We start from the raw sequence: 20,210 nt of genomic DNA on the forward strand, positions 1-20,210 counted from the left end.
TGTGTATATTTAGGTGCTTCTATACTGGGTGTCTATACGTTAACAAATGTAATATTCTCTCCTCGTATTGCTTCTTTTATCACTGTATAGTGTCCTTCTTTACCTTTCTTTATGGCCTTTGCTTTAAAGTCTATTTTGTCTGATATGAGTATTGCTACCCCTGCTTTCTTGTCATTTCCATTTGCATGAAATATCTTTCCATCCTCTCATTTTCAATCTATTTGTGTTCTTCTCCCTAAAGTGGATCTCTTATAGGCCACATGTTGTAGGCTCTTCTTTTATTATCCAATCTGACACTCTGTGTCTTTTGATTGGAGAATTTAGTCCATTGACATTATTGTAATTATTGATAAAAGTGTTTATTGCCATTTTAAACTCTGTTTTCTAGTTGATTTTGTTTGTATTTTTTGTTTGTTCCTTTTTTTTTGTTTTTTCTTTTGTAGTTTGATAATTTTCTTTTGTTTTAGCTTAATTTATTGTCTTTTTGGTTTTCATGACTCTATTGTATACTTTTGATTTGTGGTTACCTTGTTTTTCAAGTATTTTAATTCATTACTATATGTATTTGCTTTACATTGGTAATCATATAGGCTCAAACACATCCTAAAAAGAATGAAAAAAACTCTATTTGCTTGCTTCCCTCTCCCACATTTTATGATTTTTATGTCCTCTTTTAATCTCTTTATGTTTTTTCTCTTGATCGTCATTATAGTTATCACATTTCTAATTGTGTTTTTTTTTCCTTTCTATAGATGCTTGCTTGTATTCTATTTAGAGAAGACCTTTCAATATTTGTTTTAGGATAGATTTAATATTGCTATATTTTTAGGTTTTGCTTGTCTGAGAAATTCTTTATTTCTCCTATTCTAAAGGATAGTCTTGCTGGGTAGAATATGCTAGGTTGCAGGGTTTTCTCTTTGAGGGCTTTGAATATATCTTGCCACTCCCTTCTGGCTTGCAATGTATCTGTAGAGAAATCAGCTGATAGCCTTATGGGGGTTCCCTTGTAACTAACTCTCTTTTCTCCTGCTGCTTTTAGAATATTTTCTCTAACTGTGGCCATCTTAATTACAATATATCTTGGTTAGATATGTTGAGGTTCATCTTGCTTGGGACCCTCTGTCCTTCCTGTAGTTGGATATCTGCTTCCTTCTTTAGGTTTAGGAAGTTTTCAGTTATAATTTCTTCAAATATTATTTTTTATCTTCTTTTCTCTTTCATCTCCTCTGGGATCCCTGTGTAGATTGGAATGTTTTATATTATCCCATAGGTCCCTTATGTTGCTTTCATTTGTTTTCATTTGCTTTCTGTTTGCTGTTCTGATTGGGTGATTTCTATTATCATGTCTTCTAAATCACTTATTTGTTCTTCTGTATTATTTAGTCTGCTATTGACTGCCTTTAGCTTGGCTTTTATCTCAGCAAATGAGTCTTCTGCTTTTAATTGGCTCCTTTTTGTAGTTTCTATTTCCTTTTTACAGTGTACTGTATTTCTGTTGATGACCTCTCATTTCATTCAGTGATTTTATCACCTCCTTTTTGAACTCAGGATCTAGTAGACTCTTGAGGTCTATTACATTGTTCATCCCTTCAGCAGACTTCTCTTGTTCTTTTAGTTGGGAGTGGTTCCTCTGCTTCTTCATTTTATGTATATTTTTCTGGCTCTATGAATTTCAGAGTAACAGTTATCTCCTGTCATCTTGAAATGTGTTTTTCTGAAGTGGGAGTGTCCCTGTGTAGGCTGTGCACATCTAATAATTTTGTCATAAGGGCTGTTTTTAGTATGGATGGTTGCCATGTCTTTCCTCTATGTGTGATCGTTGTTATTGCCTTGACTGTGGTTGGTGTTGTGGTGACCAGAGCCTGCGCTGATTATTGACCAGGACCTCCTCTTTGCTCTGTGGTTGTCACAGCCCTGACAGGAGCCAAGTCTCTCCCCTGTTGTTGGAATAGAGGCTTTCAGCCCCGTTCTGAGCTGTGGTGTGTGGTAGGAGGAACTGGTGTGCTTCCACTGGAAGAGGAACTGCTTAGTATGCCTCCATGGAAGATGTCCACTGGAAAGCGCCCTCTGTGGTTTCATCTTTCACAGCTTCTGCTAGCCTACAAAGTACACTTTGTTGTTACTGCCCTTGTTCCCCCACCTCAGCTGCATGAATGTCAGCAACCGACCCCGGTGTTCCCCAAGTTCTGTGTCACAGAGCCACCAGTGAAGATCCACCAATGTTAGGTACTAGGACCCACCACAGGGTGTGTACAGTCATGCATCTAGCTCCACCATGATCCACAAAGTCAGCCCAAACCCTAGCCCCATATCTGCATATAGTTTTCAGGTCTGCTGTTAATGCCAGACACACCCCTGCTGCAAGCCAGAACTCCACTCAGTTGTCTTAGAGGTACAGGCCTACACAGGTACCTGTGGGGCAAATTCACCACCAACAACTGGGTCTCAAATCAAATCTCAGTCCCATCTTTGAAGTCATGGGACCTCTGGGAATGGATTCAGGTTTCAAACCCACCTCTGCCCTGGAGCCACACACCAGCAATTGTGTCCCTCCAGAGGAAGCCGAGAAGACTGCTATTTCTGAACTATGCCCTTCTGCTCTGCAAAAATGTGTGCAAGCCATGCCCTCTGGCTAGTGGAGAAGGCTGCTATGGCCAGGCTGTGTTGCACCCCTCCCCCACACATGCACCAGAAGTAGTACTCACTATGGGGGACCAGGCTGTTCTGCACACCCTCTCAGCCTCAGCCCACACCACACTCCAGCCCCCTGAGACTGCCTCTGCACAGTCATCCCCAGTCCTCTCCCCAGGTTCATCCGTGGAAGCCCAAGATCAGCCCCAGGTCCTGGCCTGTCCGCAGTGGCTCACATCTTGGGCTAGGGATCGCACGCACCCTCTGTGCCAGTTTCTCTCAGTTCTGTCTGCCAAGAGGCTGATGCTTTCTCCTCCAAACCTCTAAAGCTCCCTTTCTGTCCCAGCTGACGTCCCCACTGGAGAGGGGACTTCCCAGGGTGGGGATGCTTTTCCTCCTTTGCTGCTGCCTCCTTGGGAGACAGATCCCACACCAATTTCCTTTTTTTTTTTTTTCCTTCCTACCTGGTTTTGTGAGGATTTGCCTTACATCACATTTCCAATGTAAGAGATATTCTGCCAAATTTCAGTGGGTATTCTGTGTGAATTTTTCCGTATGTAGATACAGTTTTTGGTGTACTCATGGGAGAGGGTGAGCTACACATCCTTCTACTCCACCATCTTGGTCAGACTTCCCCATTTCCTTATTTTTAACTTATTTCTCTGTTGGTAAGAAGTCTGACTTTCAGTATCCACAGAATATTTACTTGTTTAATTCTGGAATACACATAAAGTAGTTTCAGAATTGCTAACATATGTTCCTGTAAAAACAAATTTGCTAACTAGACTAAGTATTTGTGTACAATTCCTTTTGTCTTCAGCCTTTTGGTATATATGCAAAATGCCCTACTTTCCAAAGTTAATATGGTTAGTTCTTTTCTTCCCTAATCCTTTCAATGTGGTTATGTTGTTGTATTTTTTTAATACAGTTAAGTTTATTTGTCACTGTTTGTATTGCAGATTTGCATTGCCCCATCACAACCACCACCACTATATCTTTGATTTTATTTATTTATTGTTGGGCCATGTGAAAGATAATCATGGTTCTAAAAGAACTACCCAAACGTGTACTTCTGCTTGTTACTATGGTTCACCTCTAGAGATCAGCAGGAAGGCAGAGTGTTCAGGGGGTGTGGTGTGAGAGTCTGTAGAAGTTGTTCAATGACTGCCTCAGAGTTTTTCAATGAAAAAGGAACCAAAATCAGCAGCTAAGAGTGAAGACTGGGGCACATGTATAGGAAATTTGAGGAGAGGAGGTGTCAGGTAGTCATCAAGAATGATAGAATGATTGGATGATGGTACATTGGCATATGGTAAGATTTCTTGGCAACAATAGGGTTCTTCTTGAGGTCCAGGGTCATAATTAAAAGTGAGACCCGTCAGTGAGATTCTGTCCTTTTCTTCAGCACACTCAGCAGCATAAATACAGGAGTGGAGTTGGCAGAGTTGAATTTCGTCAGGGTTATGATTTTGCCAAAAGAGCAGGTGAAGCAAGAAAGTACAAGCGAGTCAAGGAAGCAAGGGAGTGATTGCAATGACTGACCATAGAATTTCAGCTGGTTAAGAAGGGAATGAAGGCATCTAGTGGGTAAGGGGCAGTGAAAAGGTAATTATATCAGTGGATCTTGGTGCAGTCAAAGAATCATTGGGATTAAAGTATTAGAGAGAATGACCTAGAAAGATAGAGAGTGGAAGTTAGAGAGTGGATTGCATGACTCTGAAATTGTGGATCAGTTACTATTAGTAGAATGACACCATTCAGGGCATGATCTTGGAAGTAAGAGGCTGAGGAAGGGTAGAGGACAAACCAATTGGAGGAAAGAAATTCAAGAACCTGGTGGAACAGGATTTAACAATAATTAGTCATTTAATGATTTTTTGAAAGAATATCAATATGAGAGGAGCAAGAATTAATACTGGAGCAGTACTGGAGAGAGGGACAGTGAACCAGGGGCTAAAACTGCCAAAGCAGTATGACACCAGACAACCATAGTAGTAATTGACACAACCTGATGATGTGAGGTGCGAATCTGGAAGGTTTTAGAAAATACATGGCAAAAATGGCCCGAAAGTGCAGTAAGGAAAGAGAAAAATACCCCTCCAGGCCCAGGGTTGCTGAAGAAAAACTGGCTATCACTCAAGAGGAAATGGGATTGCCAGGAAGGAACCAGGTTTCCGTAAAACAGGAAGATGAAGGGATCGGTGAAAGAATAGGTTGAGGATGTAAGTCATTTTGCTGATAACAGATTGTGAATTCCAGAGGGCACTGTGGAGGAATTTCAGCAGTTGGATAGCATGAGAGGGAGATAAAATAGAAAATTGTTCACATACCATCTAAGCTGAGAACCCTTTAATTTGGGACCTCACTGGGTTTTTAAAAACCAATGCATCTATACTCACAACTGAAACATTATAAGAGATGGCTCTAAAGTGTAGTTTTAGCAGGAGATAAGATCGTGGTTTCAAACTTTTGTCAAGAATATCCCCAAACAGACTTGGTCAGACAATGGGACCCAAATCTGGGCCACAGATCAGATTCAGTATGTCAACTTCTTCACTTAAAGCTATGATTCAGTAACCTGTAGGTAGTCACCTTTAAGTTAACGGGTGGGGAAATACAGGTACAGTACAACAACCAAAAAATGAAAGGCCAGAATTTCCAGGATTAAAACTACACCCAGAGGAGATTTTGACTGTGGTTTCTCCCAGTCAGAAATAACTACATTTGACCTTGAACAATGCCAGTTTGAACTGCATAGATCTGCTTAGGATTTTTTTTCAATAAATATATTGGAAAAATTTTGGAGATTTGTGACAATTTGAAAAATGTCACAGACAAATCACCTAGCCTAGAACTATTGAAAAAATTAAGAAAAAGCTAGGTCTGTCATAAATGCTTAAGACATATGTATCATTCATTACACCTATAAAATATATACAAATCTATCACAAAAAGTTAAAGTTTATCAAAACTTATGCATACAAACACTTACAGACTATACATGGTGCCATTCACAGTCAAGAGAAATGTAAACAAATGTAAAGATACAGTATTAAATCATAACTTCATAAAATTAACTTTAGTAACATACTATACTACTGTAATAAATCTCATAGCCACCTCCTGTTGCTATTGCGGGGAGCTCAAGGGTTGTGAGTATCTGCTTACAACGCCATATAACGCTAATCTCCATGTGAGCAGTTGTCTCTGCAGTAAATTTTGTATTGAGTAAAAAGTAATTCTGTTGTATTTTTCATTGTGTTTAGTGCAATACCATAAACCTTGAATAACACCATGGGATTGATACAAAGTGCCACTAGTGATGCTGGAGGTTCTTCCAAGAAGCAGAGAAAAGTCATGACATTACAAGAAAAAAAAGTTGAATTGCTTGCTATATTCTGAAGGTTGGCGTCTGCAGCTGCATTTGCCCTCTATTTCAAGATAAATGAATCCAGTGAAAGAACCATTGGAAAGAAAAAAGAAGGAAGGAAGGAAAGAGAGGGAGGAAGAGAAAGAAGAAGGAAGGAAGGAAGGAAGGAAGGAAGGAAGGAAGGAAGGAAGGAAGGAAGGGAGGGAGGAAGGAAGGAAAGAAAACTCATGAAGTTACCAGCAGGCATGAAAACCATGCACTTTTTGTGAAATAACCTTTTTATCTCATATTGAAAATGCAACTTTTATACGGGTGCAGGATTGCTATAAGAAAGGCACACTTATAGACCCTAAGATGATTCAAGAAAAAGTGAAGTCATTATATGACAACTTGAAGCAAAAGGAAAGTGAAGGATCTAAATTTGGAGAAATTAATGCCAATAAAGGATGATAATTTTAGGAAAAGGCTTGGCTTATTTAAATATTGTCAATGTAACAGGAGAAGCAGCTTTTGCCAACCAAGAGGCAACAGACACATTCCCAGATGCCATTAACAAATAACAGAGAAAAAGAAATCAGCCTAAACAGGTTTTTATTGCAGATGAAAGTGCCTTATTCTGGAAAAAAAAAATGCCACAAAGGACATTTATGAGTAAGGAAGAGAAGCAAGGGTTGGCATTTGAGGCAGGAAGGGATAGGCTAAGTCTACTGTTTTACACAAATGCAGTCAGGTTTATGATCAGGACTGCCCTTATATATAAAGCTGCTAACCTCCAAGCCTTAAAGGAAGAAGATAAATGCCAGCTCAGTCCAAGGAGAACACTTTTTCTGGATTGGTTCCATCGATGCTTTGTTCCTGAAGTCAGGAAGCACTTTGCAAGTAGGGACTGCCTTTTAAAATTCCTTTGATATTGAACAATTACCCTGGACACCCAGAATCCTATAAGTTCAACACTGAAAGCATCGAAGTGAGCTAGTTCCCCCCAAACACTATGTCTCTAATTCAACCTCAGATCGGGGTCATAAGGACCTTTAAGGCTCATTACACATAGTACTGTATAGAAAGGATTGTAGATGCTGTGGAAGAGAACCCTGATAGAACATCATAAAATTCTTGATGGATTACACCACTGAAGATGTCATCAATGTTACAGAAAAAGCCATGAAAGCCACCAAGCCCAAAACAATAAATCATTGCAGAAAATTGTGTCCAGATGTTATGCATGACTTCACAGGATTCATGACAAGAGTCAATCAAGGAAATCATGAAAGAGGTTGTGGATATGGCCAAAAAAAAAAAAAAAAAAGGTAGAAAGGTGAAGGATTTCAGCATATGGACTTGGAGACATTCAAGAGAAAACAGACGAATTAACAGAAGATGACTAGACGGAGATGAGCGCTTCCAAACCAATACCAAACGAGAAGGAAGAAGACGTGGATGAAGCAGTGCCAGAAAACAAACTGGCATTAGACCATCTGGCAGAAGGGCTCCATTTATTCAAGACTGCTTTGGTTTCTTTTATGACATGGACCTGTCTATGATGTGGGCACTGAAACTAAAGCAAACAGTGGTAAAAGGATTGGTACTACATAGAAACATTTTTAGAGAAATGAAAAAGCAAAAAATCAGACAGAAATAGTTAATATCCATTCTGATAGGTGAGAGGTGATATCTCATTGTGGTTTTGGTTTGCATTTCCCTGATGATTAGTGATGTTGAGCTTTTTTTCACATGTCTGATGGCCATCTTTATTTAGTCATAAATTTATTTTTATCTGGAAAAATGCATATCCAGTTCTTTCACCCATTTTTAATCAAATTGCTTGGTTTTTTTGACATTAAGTTATATGAGTTCTTTATTATTCTAGATATTAGCACCTTACTGGATACATGATTTGCAAATGTCTTCTCCCATTCAGTAGGTTGCCTTTTTGTTTTGTTGCTGGTTTCCTTCACTGTGCAAAAGCTCTTTAATTTGCTATAGTTCCATTTATTTTTCTTTATTTTCCCCTTTTGCTGTCCTTGCCTGAGGAGTCAGATCCAAAGAATATTGCTAAGATCTAAGTCAAAGATCTGACTGCTTATGCTTTCTTCTAGTTTTGTGATTTCAGGTCTTACATTCTTACATTTAACTCTTTAATTCATTTTGAATTTATTTTTGTATATGCTGTAAAATAGTAGTCCAATTCATTCTTTCATATATAGCTGTAAGACAGTGGTCCAGTTTTCCCAGCACCATTTATTGAGGATGTTCTCTTTTTCCCATTATATATTCTTGCTTCCTTTGCCATAGGTTAATTGACTCTATGAGCATAGATTTATTTTTCAGCTCTCCATTCTGGTCTCTTGATCTGTGTCTGTTTTTGTGTCAGTATCATTTTGATGTCATATTTTACATCTTTTTATTTTGTGTGCCCTTAACTAATTATTTCACACGTAGATAATTTTACTACATTTGTCTTTTAACCTTCACACTTGCTGGAGGTGGTTGATTCACTGCCTTTACTTTATGTTTGCATTTGCCAGTGAGATTTTTTTCTTTCATAACTTTTGCTTGTAGTTGTAACCTTTTCTTTTCCATTAAAAGAAGTCCCTTTAACATTCCTTGTGGGGCCAGTTTCGTGGTGATAAATCTCTTTTACATTTGTCTAGGAAACTCTTTTCTATCCTCCACTTATGAATACTAAACTTGCTAGGTAGAGTATTTTGGGTTATATGCTTTTTTTTTTTTTCTTTCAGCTCTGTTAATACATCATGCCACTCCCTTCTGGCCTATAAGCTTTCTGCTGAAAAATCAGCTCACTGTCTTATGAGGGTTCCCTTGTATGTAATTGGTTTTCTCTTGTTTCTTTTAAGAATTTCTTTTTAACGCTTGACACTTTAATTATGTCTTGGTGTGGGTCTCTTTGGAAAACCACTTTGGGATCATCCGAACTCCCCTCCGCACCTCCATGAGTGTAATTCATCCAGTGCCCATGCGTGCCAATGAGCCCGAGCAGTAGAGCCTTGTGCACTGTGGGGTTCGCCCTCCCTCTCATCCTCCCCGTCCCCAAGTCAACACATGGTTGGACATGCTGCCTTACCAAAGACAAAGACTTCACTCTGCTGCGGATGCCAAGCCAGTGAGGTAGGAAGGTAGCCAGAGGCACTGCAGCCTGCGAGGGAGAGAAGAGGGGTCTGGAATGAGACTCAAGCCCAGCTCTGAGAAGAAGCTTCTCAGATGGAATCACTCTAAATCCCAGGAGTGTCTATTTGGCTTCCCAAACCCTGCAGTCCTGTCCTCATCCTTGACCCTCATAACTTACGTCTATCCATCAGCCTCCTGCCCTTTCCAGACACGTGTCGCGGGAAAGTTACAATAACAAATCCTGAACACAACTCTGACTCCTTTGTTCACTCATCCAGGAAACGCAGAGTAAATCACCCACCCAGAAACCAGCCCGTCCTCTTGGGACCCACTGCATAAAATGGGATCAGCAGAACTTCTGTGCAAAGAAAACAGTTTTGCCATTTATGTCATAGTGACTGGACATCTGGCAACCTCACCTTTGACTCTAGCCAAGGAAAGCCTCTTTCAGGTGGATTCTTAGCACCATTTAAAAACAAAACAGGCATGGCCAGGACTGAAAAGGAAAGAACACGCACTCACTTTGGTATGAATTCAGAACCATCTGCTGAGCAAAGTCCCAAACCCTGATGCTAAGAAGCAAAAGGACACAGATACTGAATTTTGAACTACACTATGTACATAAAAAACATGTGTTCAAACAAGAACTTCCTTTGGACTGGTATGTCCTATGTCTTTGCCTACTAGACTTCTGGTATAGTCTACTTTTATAATAGATTGCAAAATCTCCAAAAAAATCTTATAGACTCATCATAATTAGTCACTGGGTTCTTATAATGAGCCCCAAGTGTTATTTAGTGAGGCTGATGTGACACTAAAGACACTCAGAGGAGGCCTAGGGACAGGAGCAATGAGAGCAGGGACCCACCAGAAGTCTTTGCTCCCGCTGACAGCTTGTGTGCCAGAGCTCAGGACACTGACTGTAGACACAATGCCATCGTGCTCATACTTGCCAGACCTTAACTCAAAGTGGGGATTCAAGTAATCTATTGTCAATAAATTAAGAAGTTATTCCTATAAAAGCAGTATTCTACTCAGAAGTCCCACAGGTACTGAGTTTACAAAGGTACTGGTAGTGTAAATCTGCCAAAGCGACCTGGGACATGGCTCAAATTTCAGCCCTAAGAGTGGCTTCTGAAGTCCCACAGCCCCTGGATATGGGCCCAGATTTCAGCCTCCACTTGGGGGCAACCCACCAGCAATTGTGCCCGCCCAGAGCAACCCAAGAAGGAGAATGCTATGGCAGGGTCTCACCCCTCCCTTCGTGAGGGCATGTTAACAATGGGTCTTTAATGGCAGGACCACACCCTGTGAGCCTGCAGAGAAGGAAGCTGCTATGGTGGGGTTCTGCTCTTCGCTTTGTGACAGCACGTTAACAGCGGGGCTTGAGTGGTAGACCCAGGCTCCTTTACACACACTCCCAGTTTCAGCCTGTATCACAATCCAGCCCCTTCATGCTGTCTCTGCACAGCCAACCTCAGTCCTCTCCCTGAGTCTGTCCTCTGAAAAGGCTTCAGCTTTAGCACCTAGTCTAGGCATGCACCCGCAGGCTTGTGTCTCAGGCTGGGGACAGCACAGACCCTCTGTGCTGGCTTCTCGCTGTTCTGTCTGCCACAAAGTGGTTGCTACTCTCTTCCAAGCTTCTGAAGCTCCCCTTCTGTGCCAGCTGATCTTCCCACTGGTGAGGGGGTTTCCCAGGGCGAGGGGATTTTTCCTCTTTCACCACTCCCTCCCTGGGGCACAGGTGCCATCCAATTCTGTTTGTTTGTTTGTTTGTTTTTCCATCCTACCTGGTTACTTGAAGATTTTTCTTGTAGTTCCAGTTATATAAGATCTTCTACTAGAGTTCAGTAGGTATTCTGTGAGGATTGTTCCACATGTAGATGTATTTTTGATGTTATTTGTGGAAGACGGTGAGCTTCACATCCTTCTACTCTGCCGTCTTGAAGCCTCTGCCTGCGAACATTCTGATTCATACTCCATTTCATTCATTTATTTTTAGATTTTATTATTTTCTGTTCCTCATGCATTGAGTTATTACTTTCAGTGATGGCTCTTTTAATTTATACAATTTGTATTCGATTCTCTTTTACTGCTTCTAAAATTCTCCATCTTTTCATTTAGTTTCTTGAATATAACTATTGGCTTTTACCATTTGCTGAATTGCTATATTATTATTAAATCCAATATATTTTTAAATGAGACAAAAACGTATTTAAAACATATACTAAATGTTGAATTCGTTTATTCCCTTTCGATTAGGCCACTGCAATAGAGCAAGTGGTTTCCTGAATCATAATTCTTACAAAGGCCCCATATATCGTTAAATAAGAAAAGCAGACAACTGTCTCCTAAATCGATAACAGACAGTCTCCATATCCATGATGCTATAATCATGGTTAGGAATGTACAGGAGGGAAACTCCTGAATCCTTTACTTAAGGTCTTCATTAAAAGTGGCCCCAAATAAAGCTTTGTCTAACTATTCTTCTATACTAAGCAGTCACCTCCAAAATTTTCTGATATGCAATAAGGTAGAAACAGATCACCTTAACGCAATTGAAAACTGAATTGATACAAAGCTGGATTTCAGGATTTTCTGAGAGCTAGTCTATTTCTTATTTAGCCTTACTCCTAGGGTTCATCTCTTTAGGGTCCCAACTAAAAGCACACGGAGTTTTTCAGTATTTGCCAGTATCCCCCTCTTCCATGGCCAGCCTAATTTTTATTTCCCAGCTCTCAGAGACTGTCTGCTCAAACCTCTGCTTCTGAGCCAGCTTCTTAATTAGCATATTTTAAGGGGAAGAGCAGCATCAGCTGTTGGACTAACCACTAAGGGTGAACTCTTTGGGAACTTAACCCTGCATGTTCTTACTTCCTTGGTGTATCTCTGAGATCTTCAAACATATATTTTATTTATTCCAGATTTCCTACGTCTTCTCGGCTGGAGGATTAACCTGAAGCAAACCAGTCTTCTAATGAGGGAATGTGTTGCCATATTTTTAAAGTACTTTGTAAGATATATTTCACGTTACTAATAATTTAAACAGTAATTTCAAAAAACACTGTGGGTACCTACAAATAGTAATACTACCTAAAATATTAATGAAACTGAAAATTATCAAATTCATACCATACTTCTTTACATTTCATTTACCATTGTATTACTGCAATTACATTGTGAGTAGACAGAAGGTTTAGAGTACATTATACAATTATCTTGAGACATATCTTTATTCCAGTTAAGATTTTTTTCTCATAAGACTTCTATATTACTAGGCTTTATGCATTATTTCTTGTGGAAAAAAATGTTTCCAATGTTGCTATATATAAGTCAGGTACAATCAATTATGTTTGTAGATTCCAGCAGGACGTTTGAATATCATGCAGGACATGAGATGATTCACTGTGCAACCGGGCAATGAGCTACATGTATCCAGCCTCCCTGGCCCATTGACCAGGAGCGTCTCCTTCCAAATTTTTAACAAGCAAAATGCTTCCACAAGTTTCCAAAATATCCTCTAGGACTCAGTATCACCTCTTTTGGAACCTTACATTAACTATATAAAATCATCCCTGTAGACAGTGCTAGGTCCAGTATGTATGAATCCCAGGTACATTCTTAGAGGCTGAAGAGTAGAGCTGAACCAGTCACATTCTGCATTCTGTTACCTCCCACACCTGACAACTCCTAAAGCTATCCTAAAATCAAGTGAAAACAAGTTACTGTCTAGGCAAAGGTAAAGAAGTCATCATACACCCTGGCATGTCTTTTTGGGTTAGGATGGGAGTGCTCCTGAGCTGGTGAGATATTATCTTCAGTAATAATAATCTCTTGTATTGTCACCTACCAAGTACTAGGCAATGAATTGTTTTAATCCTGTTATCTTAAACCTCTCAACAACCCTATAAGCAGGAACTACTTTTTTCCCAATTTGGAGATGAGGAAATGAGACTTAAACATTTAAGTGACTTTCAAAGATTTTCAAACTCTTAAGATCTTCTGTGATTCTGCTGCACTCTAACTGCTCCACTCAAGGCTTCCAGCCCTTTTAAAGCCTGGAGTCCTAGTTAAGGGTAGAAGGTAACCTCATGAGAATGGCTTGAGGAAAAAGAAAAAAAAAAAAATAGGCCTAAGAGGGGATTAATACAGAACTGGCTCCATTCAGTCCCCAACTCCCCTACTCTGGGTATTGCCCAGGGAGCCCAACCCCAAAGGCCATCACTTAAGTGGCTGTATTTTCCTAAACCCCTGAACCTAGTAACCCAGATTTCAGCCCTGTGTCCTTCATTCCTTGACAGTACGTTACTACTGGCCCAGCTTCCAAAGCCCTTTAGCTCACCCCTTACTCCCGCAGCCCTTACAGTCGCGGGTCCAGGAAATCCTCTACACCCCGTCTCTCTTTGTCAGAGCTCACACTCTCCTGGCCCAGGAAGTGCAGGTTCCCGCCCAGTGTTGCTCCCAGAAAGCCTCACGAGCTGCGAGCTGCGCAGGCGCACCAGAAGCCACTACCCTCCATGAGTACCTGCGCTGAGGCTGCCGGCCAGACTCTGTTTCCTAGGCAACACGGTACACAAACGCTGGCCCAAGCGGCACTGGCGTGATGTGCTTCAACAAAGCAGGTAAGGAGAGCTGACTCAAGAGCAGAGGCAGGAGGAAGAGAGGGAGGCAGGGAAAGAGCCAGGATGGAAGAGGGGTTCAACCGCTGTTTGAAGTTGGTCAGGTTTTTGTTAAGAACTCCTTTGCCCAGTTCTCTGCTCTGACCCCCTACTCACCACTTGCCCCCAAGTGCTCACTTAGACCAAGGAGCTTTCCCTCATGTGGAATGTCTCCTTCTTCTTGATTCTCAGAGCCGCTGGTTAACTACTCCTTTGGAACACGTCAGCAGAGGAAGCTCTTTCCTCACTTCCATCCCCCAAGCTTGCTGGGGAACAAGTTTCTCCCTCTTAGGGGAGTGCCCCACCGAGGGCCTGGATGTTACATACCAGAAGATGTGAGTATTCACTTTCCCTTAGGTGGGTCTCAGTTCCCCCAACTATCTAAGGATACCCAAGTTTCCTGGAAGAAAAAAATTTGTGACCTCCAGGGCCTCAACATGAGAAAGTGCCCTGGTCTTCTGCAATCAGCTGTCAGGGCCAATATCAGAAAATATGGGGCCATTCCTCCCCTTTTGCATCCCCCCCCAAATGCAAGCCTTGGCCTCATGAATTCTCCAGTGTAGTCCCCCACTCATTTCCACCTCCAAAGTCCTGTAAATCAATGTATCCCCTTAGTCCAAACTTGGACTGTGGCTGTGTTGGGAGGTTAGTTTATGAAATCATATAATCAGACTGACAGTTGCATTAGAGCAGACTTAAGCACCGTGGGGCTCAGAGGACTGGATTCACTGGAATGCACAGAAATGGCATTTATTATACCTATCCAGCCACATTCCTTTATAGAGTTACCTGTGTTACTTATGTAATCGTATGGTCTTGGTTCAGAGGAGTTGAGAAAGAAAGAGCAATTTTTGCAGAAGAGGTTCAGGAATACTCTTAAGTTCACTCTGTTTTAATAACTATAATGTTCTCTATGTGCGTTTTTGCTTTCTTTGTTTTCTATGTACTCCCTGCAGCTGCATGGCTTGGCATACAACCTCTCTAAGATCCCAACCAGTAGAAAAGGATATGCTTTTGGAGCCAGAACAGCCATGAGGTTTAAGCCAATCAGTAAGGTTAGAAATGACTGAATGTGCTTAGATTTTAGTGTGATCTGTGTTGCTGCTTGTGTTTGCATTGGAGAGCAAAGCTGGAGGTTACCTAAAAAATATGCCCTGAAATTCAAGAAAAATAGGCATTTGAGAAAAAGCTACTAAGAACCCTATCTGAAAAGCTGAGGTGTCAGCATTGCAAATATGTGTGTGTGTGAGAGAGAGTGTTCTGGAAGAGTGAAAAACAGTTCTCAGAAGAAATGATACCAAGGCAAGGGCTTCGGTCCTGAGACAGCTGATGTTAAAGTACTGGAGGCTTTATTAATACGCATCATATCCTCTTGTCAGTTAAAAAGCAAATTCCAACTTCTTCACCCTTTTGTGAGATTGGATTTCAAGTCCTCAGTATAAGATCCTAATCTCTAGTTGGACATTTTCCTGACACTTAAGCTGAAGGAGAGGGATACTGGCTTTAAAAGAATCTCTGAGTGGGATGGTGGGATGGTGGGATGGTGGGATGGTGGGGGTAGTAGGTGCAGCAAGTCACCTTGGCTCTCTACCCACCATTGGTTTATTTCTACAACCTAAGCATTAGGTATCTTTAGGTAGCTGAACCTAAAGCTGAACCTGAATCCTTCTTTGGGTTTGCTACCTACTGTTTGCCTGTTTCTATAGCTTGAGGTGATTAAAACATAGCTAATACATGAACAGGAAAAGGATGATTCTTTTTTTCTACTTATAATGCTTTATATGTATATAAGTCATTCTCTAACATATTGACCTTTTTCTTGGAAACAGGATACAACACCTCACCCAGGCATGTACCAGACAGTCAATCCTTGGGGACAAAAAGACAAACGAAATTTTGCTCCATTTAATGCCTTGTCACCTCGATTTAGGACATACTCAAAGGACCCTTGTTATCCTGGGTACGTGTCCCTTTTCTGGTGCACTTCAGCGAAGAACAATAGGAAGGGAGATGCAAGAAGGGGTTACATCCCAACCATACCTGCTAGATAAGAAATCACTCATCTTTAAAGTTTCAAACTCTTGCCATCCAGGTCTCTAGAATTATAAAATTGTAAATTGTAGTGAGTCATTCAATAAATATTTATAAATGAGCAGGCAGTTTTGTAGGTTTCAGGAATTTTGCATTAAATCCATCACACAAGGCTCCTGATTTCTTGGAGCTTACATCTGAGAGTCCAGAGAGATGAGAAGCCAATAAACAAGAAAATATCAATAGTAATAAGGAGAGTACTTATTAGTTAGACTGTGTCAGTTCTGAGAGTGAAAAGGGGACTTGTTAATAATTATACCAAGATGGTTTACATAAGCTGGGGCTGTCATGGGTACACCGGGAAGTATGGTGACCTGGTGATGGGCTGAAGAAAATCAAACAGGATGATGATATGATACGGAGTGATGGACTGAAATCTACTTTAGCAAGGATTGTCAAGATAGGTCTTTCTGGGGAAATGACACTTGATCTGAAATCACAATGACAAGACTGAGCTTGTGAAGATCTGGGCCCAGAGCTACCCAGGCAGGAGGAACAGCATGTGCAAAGTCTGCATGTTGGGAAGGAATTTGGTGTGAGGAAGAAGAAGCCATCTCTCAGTATGGCTAGAGAATGTAGTGAGCAAAGAGGAAGTGATAACAGAGGAGGAGGGGCGGGGCTAGAGTATGTAGGACTTATAGACCATGGGAGACATTCTACGTGCCTTAGAAAGCCATCAGAATGTATGGAATTGCAGGGCACGGGGTCAAGGTCTTTCTTTTACTGGTGAGAAATCCAAGGATCAGAGAGTGAGTGTAACATTCTCACGGTCTCAGTAAGAAAGTAGAAGTGTTGAACCTTGATCCCAATGTTCACCCTACATGTTATTTCCACCACAGCAAAGAGTCTATAACAAAAGGTGTTATGAACAAAGACAATTATAAAATCATCACATTTTCAAGAAATTTCACATCATGGCAGTACTTAGGCATCACTGTGGTAGCTCTCTTTTATCAACCACCATTTCTGGGCTCTTTTGGTCTCTCAGCTAAGAATACTGAGGTTGCAGGAATAGTTTAAACTAGAGTCAGTTTTTACCATCACTGCATGTCAAGGCTAGGTATCTTGAACTCTAACACCTGCTTAGAAGTACATTAACAGGCACAGGAACCCTATGCTTGCCTGACATTAAAAATCTAATCAGTTTGTTACCTTTTCCAAAGGCGTGAGGACTAGTTCAGGTGTACATGTGGTACTGATGAAGTTCGTATATGGTCACTAACTCTTTTGACATAATATTTTGTATTTTTATTTCTAGCCCTGGCACATACAACCCAGAAACAAAGGAACCCCAGAAAATCACCTGGCCAATGAGATTTGGATCTCCAGACTGGGCTCAGATTCCATGTCTACAGAAAAGAACCCTGAAAGCTGAGGTAGTAAGATTGGACTTGTGTAGGGCATTCTACCTAATACTTTCATGTGTATCAGTGATTCTTAACCAGCAATCTGTGAATGACCTTCAAGAAGTCCTTGTTCTCCTGAAATTACATGCACAATTTTGTGTATATCTGCATATGGGGATCTTTTTGGAGAGTTACACAATTTCACTCAATATTTAAAGGTGTGTGTGACTGAACAAGTCAGATTTTCTTAGTTAATCCTCAAATAATCTTCTGTGGTAATTCTAAATAATCATCCCCTTATGACTGAGGAGGAAACTGAGGCTGAGGTGGACTGAGTGACTTGTGGATGTTGCTCAGCTAGAATCCAGATCCTGTGACTCCTCAGCCATCACACCACTTGAGTATTAGATCGTCAAGGGGCTGTAGCTCCTTCTGGCAAGAACCTGGATTGCGGGACAGACTGCCTGGGTTTAAACACTAGCTCCATATTTGCTTGCTGTGTGATCTTGTGCAAGTCCTCTAACTTTTCTAAGCCCATCTTAGAAAAGTTGCTTGTCTTACAATGGGTTAATATTAGACTCAATTTCATAAGGTTGTAAAGATTGAGATAATGTAGAAAAGCATTTAGCACAGTACCCGTAACATCACAAATGTTCAACCCATGTCAGCTGTCATAATTCCAGCAGTGCCTTGTTTTTCCCTGGTAGAACTCTGCATTAATTCTACAAGTATTTATTAAATGCCTGATGTATTAATATTATTATGCTAGGGCCTATGGGTAACGGTCAAGAATTAAACATATAATCTTTGTTTTCATGAAATTTACCAGCCATACTTGGAGATTTACTAAGGAGAAAATAATTTCTAGCATGATACGCACCAGAGTAAGATGACAGGAAGTAGATACACACGCCAGTATTGAGAGAGTCACTAAGGCTGGGTTACTGTGGGGGTGGGGCTCAGCTGGGCCCCAACAGCTATAGGGTGCAGTTGTATTTTGCACAGCCAGGAAGACCAGAGGCAAAGGGCTCTCATTAGAACACTGACCTAGACCTTATTCCTTCATTGCAGCTGTCCACAGACAAAGACTTTAGGAAGCATCGGAGCCGTGTGGCCTACCTAAGCCTGTATTACAACTGAAAAGCTGTGACCACCTTCACGTGTTCCTCTTGACCATGGAGTCTCCAGGACTGAGGACAGAGCTGCTCGTCTCCTTCTTCATTGCTCTGACCCCCTTGTCTGCCAGCATGAGGTCCAGGGAGGTGCAAGGGGCTCATAACCACTATATGACAGCATAAAGACTGGTTCAGAGTGCTCTCTCTCCATGTGCTGCTTTGTCATATACACATGCAGATGGGTCTGGGGGTCCCTACTGAGTGTTCAATGGGGTAGCTCCACTTTACTGGCATACTGGTGGGTCCTTGCCGTCCTGCGCTGATTCCCAGACACCAGTTTGATGTATTCCACCAATAGCCCTGGTAATAGGACACTTTTGGTCTATATGTATCAAGGATTTGGATGGCTTGCTTGGGCTTGTATATGAACTTGCTAGGCAAGTTCAGAGGATACTTAAAGGCAGAGTTAACATTTATATTTTAGGAGCTCTTCCAAGTGTCTGAGTTCCCTGGTGCAGAGTGGGAAGGTCCTGATTTGATTGCCTTTCGCAGATTCATGTAACTCTTACAGAATCACACCCCCTCTTTCCCATTACATCATCTATTAAGTCTGTCAGTCATCATACATATTGAGTTTCTATCATGTGTCAGGCAGAGTGGGAAGCACTGGGGATACAGCAGGAGTCAAAATAAACTCATCTACTGACTCCTTGGGCCTGGACTGAAGTAGAGAAGGACTCCCCAGGGAGGCTATGGATTGGATCTCCTCCCCCAACACAGTTTGCATGATGTTCTGAAGGCTGGCAAGTTACTCTAGGTGTGTACATGCCAGAATTCATAGCAGCCACACTCAAAGTACCTATCTAGACACTGGCCTGGTCCTTTGTGCATATGTAAAACCCCTCTTTTCTGTATATGTAAAACCGTGAAACAACAAATCTAGTAAAATGGGCTCCTGATGAACTTAGGCTTCAAAGCTAGAATTGTAATTTTTTTTACACTGTTTATACCTCATATTCATACCTCTTAATGTTGTCATAGCCAGCCCACTCAGTTTTTTTTTTACAAGCATGTGAGACGTTTTGGTCTTCATTTAAGAATGTGCAGACCTATTGCGGGACTGAAGTAGGCAACATTGAGCATGTCACAGATTGTCAGGAAGTAGAGGAGAAAGGAATTAATAGAAGAAATATAAGAAATGGGAGAGGGATGAAAAAGGGGACATTGTGGAATATCTACATAACTTTCACGTATTTCTCTTGAAAGTGATTCTGTTTCATAAAATGAAGACACAAAGTTCTACGAACCCAGGTACAAACAGGTAAAATTCTAATTCTGTACCCAGAGGTTAGTTAAGAAATGGTAAGCATGACAATGTTTGCTGAGATCATTTGTCTACAAACACGTCTTTGGCAAATACTGCTAATCATTCTTTGTATTTTCAGCTTAGAATTTGAGTAAATTCAATCAATTCAGGTTAGAAAGGAGATCGAATTATTTGCCATCCTCAGGCTAGTCTGTTGAAATCTTTTTCCATCTACTTACATGAAAGTAATAGAATTCAGTATTGCTTTGGGCTGTGGGAAAGTTGATGCCATACACTTCAAAATCCAAAAAGGAAATTCAGATTGATCTTTTTTTAAGTGAAAAATGTTTCGTAGCCATCAACCTGCCTTTCCCCAGGCTGCTGTGCTCAGAGCTGTCAGAGCTGTGAGAGCCAGGGTATAGGATCTCAGGAGTATAAGGGTAGCAAGATGACTTGGAGACTGGAAGAGTTTCCACAGTGTATTTTAGCCTGAACTGGCCACACTGCTTACCTCATAGTAAGCCCAGAAGCCAACCTCACTCGTGTAAAGACCAGATGACCCTGCCC

The 20,210-nt window shown here is 41.1% G+C and overlaps 1 protein-coding gene across 1 annotated transcript; it reads left to right on the forward strand.

Moving 5' to 3' along the window:
- The first annotated feature begins 13,645 nt into the window (after nucleotides 1-13,645).
- Nucleotides 13,646-19,286, forward strand: LOC105100470 (ciliary microtubule-associated protein 3). Its single transcript, XM_031457798.2, has 6 exons — nucleotides 13,646-13,749; nucleotides 13,978-14,120; nucleotides 14,742-14,840; nucleotides 15,615-15,745; nucleotides 17,135-17,252; nucleotides 18,294-19,286. The coding sequence occupies exons 1-6, from the start codon at nucleotides 13,731-13,733 to the stop codon at nucleotides 18,360-18,362; spliced, it is 579 nt and encodes a 192-aa protein (XP_031313658.1). The 5' UTR covers nucleotides 13,646-13,730; the 3' UTR covers nucleotides 18,363-19,286.
- Nucleotides 19,287-20,210: the final 924 nt, after the last annotated feature.

The sequence above is a fragment of the Camelus dromedarius genome, chromosome 9, assembly GCF_036321535.1.
Source record: "Camelus dromedarius isolate mCamDro1 chromosome 9, mCamDro1.pat, whole genome shotgun sequence".
Taxonomy (NCBI): Eukaryota; Metazoa; Chordata; class Mammalia; order Artiodactyla; family Camelidae; genus Camelus; species Camelus dromedarius.